The following is a 5,691-nucleotide window of genomic DNA, read 5'->3' as shown; positions in this document are numbered from 1 at the left end:
AGCCCCATTTAAAGTGCTCAGTAGCCACATGTGGCTAGTAGTTGCTATATCGGGCAGTGCAGATCTACAGGCTTCCTCACTCCCATGTCTGGCACTTAGGCTGGGACGACTTGAAGGCTATGCTCATTTGGGACTGTCAGCCAGAACACCTACACGTAGTTTGGGCTTCCTCACAGCATGGCAGCCTCAAGCTAATCACTCTTCTTAAATGGTGGCTCAGGGCCCCAAGAGTAAGTGTCCCCAGTGATCAAGGTTCAAACCCCATGGTTTTTCACACCCTAGCTTCAGAGGTCACATGGCATGCTCCATTGATGGAACCAGTCACAAGACCTCTCTGCTTCAAGGTGAGAAAACATAGACCCCACTGTTTGATGAGAAGCATGTCAACGAATTTGTGGCCATATTTTTAAATGCCACAGGGATGAAAGCCAGGAGATAAATGTTTCTCCTTTCTTCCTCCAGGCAAAATATTCTGCAATGCAGTCATAAGGCACTTCAAAAAGTCCCAGCAGAGGGCTTCCCAGGGCTTCCCTGGTGGCGCAGTGGTTGAAGAGTCCGCCTGCCGATGCAGGGGACGCAGGTTCGTGCCCCGGTCTGGCAGGATCCCGCATGCCGCGGAGCGGCTGGGCCCGTGAGCCATGGCCGCTGAGCATGCGCATCCGGAGCCTGTGCTCCACAACGGGAGAGGCTACAACAGTGAGAGGCCCGCGTACCGCAAAAAAAAAAAAAAAAAAAGTCCCAGCAGAATCAAACGCTAATCCCCACCAACTGGTCTAGGCTCTCATTCCTGCTCCTAGGAATACTTCCCAAGTTATTGAGCTTCACCCCATAGTTCTCATGCTCTGCTTTCAGGGGAATTTAAACTAGGAACAAAGATACAAAAATCCCTGCTCTCATGGAGTTTATGTTCTAGAAAAAGAGACAGATATAAAAGATTTACAAGAAAAGTATATAGTATGTTAGATAATGTTAAGTGCACAGGAGAAAAAATTAAGACAAGACATTTGGGCAGAGGGAGATTATAATTTTAGATAGAGTGTCCCAGAAAGACTAACCAGAAAAATAACATTTGAGTAAGGAGCTGAAAGAAGTTAGGGAGAAAGTAATACAGTAATTTAAGGGAAGAGTAACGAAGGCAGAGGGAACAAAAGTCTCTGAACCAGCCTGTATAACTGAAGCAGAATGAGTGAGGGGAAGTAATAGGGCCTGAAAACAGAGAGAAAACAGGGACCAGAGCACATAGGGGCTTGTAGGCTATTAGAAGGATTGGGCTTTACACTGGGGAGATTAAAAAGCCATCGGCGGGGTTTAGACAGGATTGGCTTGATCTGAGTTATATTTTAACAGGATCACTCTGGCTGCAATGTTGAGAATGAAGTGGAACAGGGCAAGGGCAGAGGAAGGAGACAAATTAGGAGGTTTTTGCAAGAATCCTGGTGAGAGATAAGGTTGGCTTGGACAAGATGGAGAGGGTAGATGTGGTGACAAATAATAAGATTCTGGCCACATTTTTGAAAGTAGACCCAATAGTATTTATTAATGGATTGGATGTGGGGGTGAAACAAAGTGAGGGGTCACATGACCGGGTTCACACGTTAGAGCATCCTCTCTGGTCACCCCTGATAACAGGCTGCTCGTGCCCTTGAATGGGGTTAACTCCCGAGGAAAAAATTCTGATTAAAGTATTCAGTGACCCTCCTAGAGGAAGTATCCTTCATAAACTAGTCCCTCCCTTTGCCTGTATCCGTTGGGCAGTTGGGAAAGCCTCAAGTCATCCTTGCCCTCTACTTCCTGTTGCCTTCCCAGCCTCGTTCCCTTTTTTAGAAATAGTGTGTTGTCTGTTATTCAGCCAAAGAACAGCATTCTGACCTCTGCCCTGTGACTTCCTGGTCCCCCTCTTCTTATAAATACAAGGGCAGAGCTGGGGTCTGGGGGAGTCAGAGAGCAGAGAGCCCAGGAGTCCTCAGGCTGGTCCTGGCTGTGCACGGGGAAGATGAAGACCTCAGTAGCTGCCCTCTCCTGCCTCATCCTTGCTGCCCAGGCTGCAGCTGGTGAGTTCAGTGAGCCTTCTCACAGGTGGGCAGGTTGATGGTGACTCTCAGTCCAGGGAGGAGACGCAGAGGGACACCTTTGTCCCAATAGGGATGTGATACTTGGTTAAAAGCAGCAGCAGTAGGTATAGACCTCTCCCTGCAGCCTTCGATCCCTGGGGAAAACTGTATACAGGTGACTGGTCCCACCTGGGGAAACAATTCTCTCCCTTTCATAGCCGTAATTATCTGACACTTTCTCTTAGCTGATATAGGACCATTATGGGCTAGATCAAGAGAACTGTAGTAAACTTGTAAATCTGTAGAAAGAGGTATAGAATTCTATGATGTTAGAGCTATTATATACCCTCTGGTGTAAAACTATCATTTCAGGGAGGAAATTGGACAAGCCAGGCGAGTGACTCACCCAAGTCTACTTAATCACATTTATTTATTTATTTAACAAATAAATATGTAGTACTTCCTATATGAAAGCAGGCACTGTTCTAAGTGTCTTACAGATATTAATACATTGGATCCCCCTAACAATGCTGTGGGGTAGACTATCAGCAAATTATATGGTTTTGCTTATTATTATTATTATTATTCTCATTTTACACATGAGAAAGCTGAGGCATAGAAACCGTAGGTAACTTGCTCAAGATCACACAGCCATAAGTGGTGGCATTAGGACACAAGCTAGTTAGCAAGCTGTTATGGAAAGACATGTCATTTAAGACTTTATTTTGCAAGCCCCACACACATCATATCAAGCATGTTGAAGTGTGTGCACATGCCTCATGTAATATAATTTATATGTAACTATATAAGAAATGAGCTAAAAGTTTAGTTGTGTTTGCCTAATTAGTATAGTACAGGTCTACAACCCCTTATCAAAACCTCTGGGGCTAGATGTATTTTGGAATGCAGAATTTTTCAGGTTTTAAAAAGATAATAAAATATGACCCAGCAATTCCTTTTCTTGATATACCCAAAAAACTGAGAACAGATACATGAAGAGATACCTGTACAACCATGCTAACAGCAGCATGAATTTTAATCACCAAAAGGGGGAAGCAACCCAAGTGTCCATTGACAAAAAAATGGATTGAAAAACAGGGTATATATATACAATGGAATATTATTCAGCCTGAAAAAATAAGGAAATTCTGATACATGCTACAACATGGATGAATATTGAAGACATAATGATAAGTGAGATAAGCCAGTCACAAAAGGACAAATAGTATAATTCCACTCATATGCGGTACTTCAAGTAGTTAAATTCAGAGACAGAAAGCAGAATGGCGGTGGCCCAGGGGATGGGGTAGGGGGCAATGGGGAGTTATTGTTTAACGGGTACAGAGTTTCAGTTTTGCAAGATGAAAAAAGTTCCATGGATGGATTGTGATGAGTTGTACAATATGTGAAGGTACTTAATGTTACTGAACTGTACACTGAGAGATGATTAAAATTGTATACTTTATATTATGTACATTTTATCACATTCTAAAAATATGTATTTTTAAAAAGGTAACACATACCTGGACATTACTTAACATCCCTGACAGAGTCTGAGAGACACATTAACCAAACACAGTAATATTTCTGCAGCAAACACATTTACTCCTATGTTAAAGGAGTAAATAAAGCCTGTAGATAGCCTCACTTCACTTTGGGTGACATTGAGCCACCAAATCATTTAATGAAAAATTTGTCTGCTTCCAGAGTCCTGTGAATTCCAAAAATGTGTAGAAAACATTATGGACTGTATCACATTATGTAGCTAATCAACTGATTTATTTGTGTTGGATTTTCAATTTGCTTTTTGTATTCCAGTCAGTCAATAGAATGTTTTCATGTCTCAAACTTTTTCAAAAGTTCCCTGAAAAATCTCAGGGCCTTGATAGAGAAAATGGGCCTGGAGGCAGGTCTGGTCCAGTGGTCCAGCATCCTTGTCTCCCTACCAGGGGATGGGGTTGAGGAATGAGATAGATGGAGAGGTTGAAACAACTGCTTCCCAGTAATTTTTCTTCCCTTCTCTACTGTTTCTCTCAAATAGAACACCTGATGCTGAACCTGAAGAATGAACAACACTCGATGTCTCAAGGAGGTAAAGTTTTGTTACAGTATATATATATATCTGCTCAATGGCTTCAGTCTACCTCGTTGACAGGGCCTGGGGGGAGAGGAGGGTCCTATGGGTGGTGAACATCTCCAAGGAATTTCAGGATGGGCCATGGGTCCATAGGTGGCCTCTTCCGTAGATGACTTCTATTCCACCTGGCTGTCCCAAGAGCTGGCTCATCTGGGGGAGGGGGGAGGGGTACTCTGTGACGCCCCCTGCAGGCCTCAGACCCTTCCTCTTTTGGGAGGAATGGTCCCGCTCTGTTGTGGCCCTGCCTGGATGCCCTCAGACACACAGCTCAACCCTGGGGAGAGTGAAGCAAGGAGACACCAGCAAGTGCTGGCAGAGAAGGAAAACATCCCTTTCGAGTCCTGCACCTTCTTACCCTTCCCAGTACTCAGGAGGAAAGGGGGAAAGGATCTAGTTTTCCTCAGACTCAGTCCTTAAGTGACCCTTTCTCTTGCTGTAGGCTTTCACCGTCCCACTGACTGCTGCTTCTCTTACACCCTACGAAAAATCCGATGTGTATTCATGAAAGATTATGTAGAAACGACCACTGCATGTTCCCAGCCTGCTGTCATGTAAGTGCCAAGTTCACTGGCCATGTCTGGGGGTGTGGAGGGGGGCATCTGATGGATGGATGTCCAGAAAAGTCCCACCCTCTGGATCCTGCCAGGTCAGCTGAGGCTTATGTCCTCATTAGGATCCATCAGGTATGAGATGTTCCCAGGGAAGAGGGAAGCTAGGGAAGGAAGGAGAGAGCAGGAGCGACGCTGCCCAAGGAAACTCCATGAGTCACTAAGGGAGTCTTGGAGCCAGAGGGAGGGTCTCAGAGAGGGGCCACTCTGAGCTCCTGCAGCAGAGAAAGGAAAGAACAGGCTGGGCCCAGTGGGGAATCTGAGGGGCAGGGAGGATGGGCCTCCCCATCCCCATTTGTTGAACCCTCCTCTGTTTGTAACCTTTCCCCCCTTTGCTCCCCAGCTTCATCACCAAGAAGGGGCAGCAGGTCTGTGCTAACCCCAAAGATGAGCAAGTTCAGAAATGCATGTTGCACCTGAAGCTAAGATCAGTGATCAAGGACCTGAGAACACTATCTCTTGAGAAGGGATACTTGAAGTCGGCCCCCTCACCTCTATCTCTCTTGCCCTGACGACCTCCTAGGTGGGCCCTGGCCTGAATTATTTTTTAAAAAGCAACAATTACTGTTCTGTTCTGTTCTGGTTACAAAGAGCGGTGCATCAATAAAGAGTATCCAATTTAACTTTAACTTTAAGAGGAAAAGGAATCTGTCGGAATTGCTGAACTTTGGATTTGCGTTTCTGTCAAAACAGACATCATAGTAGAGCTTTTTAAAAGCTAAAAACATGACACTCAAATATAGATTGAATATGTGTCAAAGATGTATTTAACTCATTAATGAAGGAACAATTAAACTGATTCAAAGATCATCTGAGGAACAGAGGTTTATATAGTTATTGGGGATGGCATTCTGAAATGTTAAGTTAGAGAAAAACAAATGAATATCCTATAGGG

At 44.5% G+C, this 5,691-nt stretch overlaps 1 protein-coding gene across 1 annotated transcript; it reads left to right on the top strand.

The window, feature by feature from the left end:
• Positions 1–1,953: 1,953 nt before the first annotated feature.
• Positions 1,954–5,326, top strand: LOC307068271 (C-C motif chemokine 4-like). Its single transcript, XM_079726057.1, has 4 exons — positions 1,954–2,051; positions 4,093–4,143; positions 4,628–4,739; positions 5,140–5,326. Exons 1-4 carry the CDS (start codon positions 1,994–1,996, stop codon positions 5,306–5,308), a joined length of 390 nt encoding a protein of 129 aa, XP_079582183.1. The 5' UTR covers positions 1,954–1,993; the 3' UTR covers positions 5,309–5,326.
• Positions 5,327–5,691: the final 365 nt, after the last annotated feature.

Source organism: Hyperoodon ampullatus (assembly GCF_949752795.1).
Source record: "Hyperoodon ampullatus genome assembly, chromosome: 19".
Lineage (NCBI taxonomy): Eukaryota > Metazoa > Chordata > Mammalia > Artiodactyla > Ziphiidae > Hyperoodon > Hyperoodon ampullatus.
Note: the sequence above shows the minus strand (reverse complement) of the source record. Positions and strands in the feature narration are given on the sequence as shown.

Excerpts from the sequence above, each read along its gene's own strand:
- LOC307068271 (XM_079726057.1), top strand. The coding sequence starts at position 1,994 with ATGAAGACCTCAGTAGCTGCCCTCTCCTGCCTCATCCTTGCTGCCCAG. Across the intron at positions 2,052-4,092 it reads TGCTGCCCAGGCTGCAGCTG|AACACCTGATGCTGAACCTG; the intron begins GTGAGTTCAGTG and ends TCTCTCAAATAG. Across the intron at positions 4,740-5,139 it reads TGTTCCCAGCCTGCTGTCAT|CTTCATCACCAAGAAGGGGC; the intron begins GTAAGTGCCAAG and ends TTTGCTCCCCAG.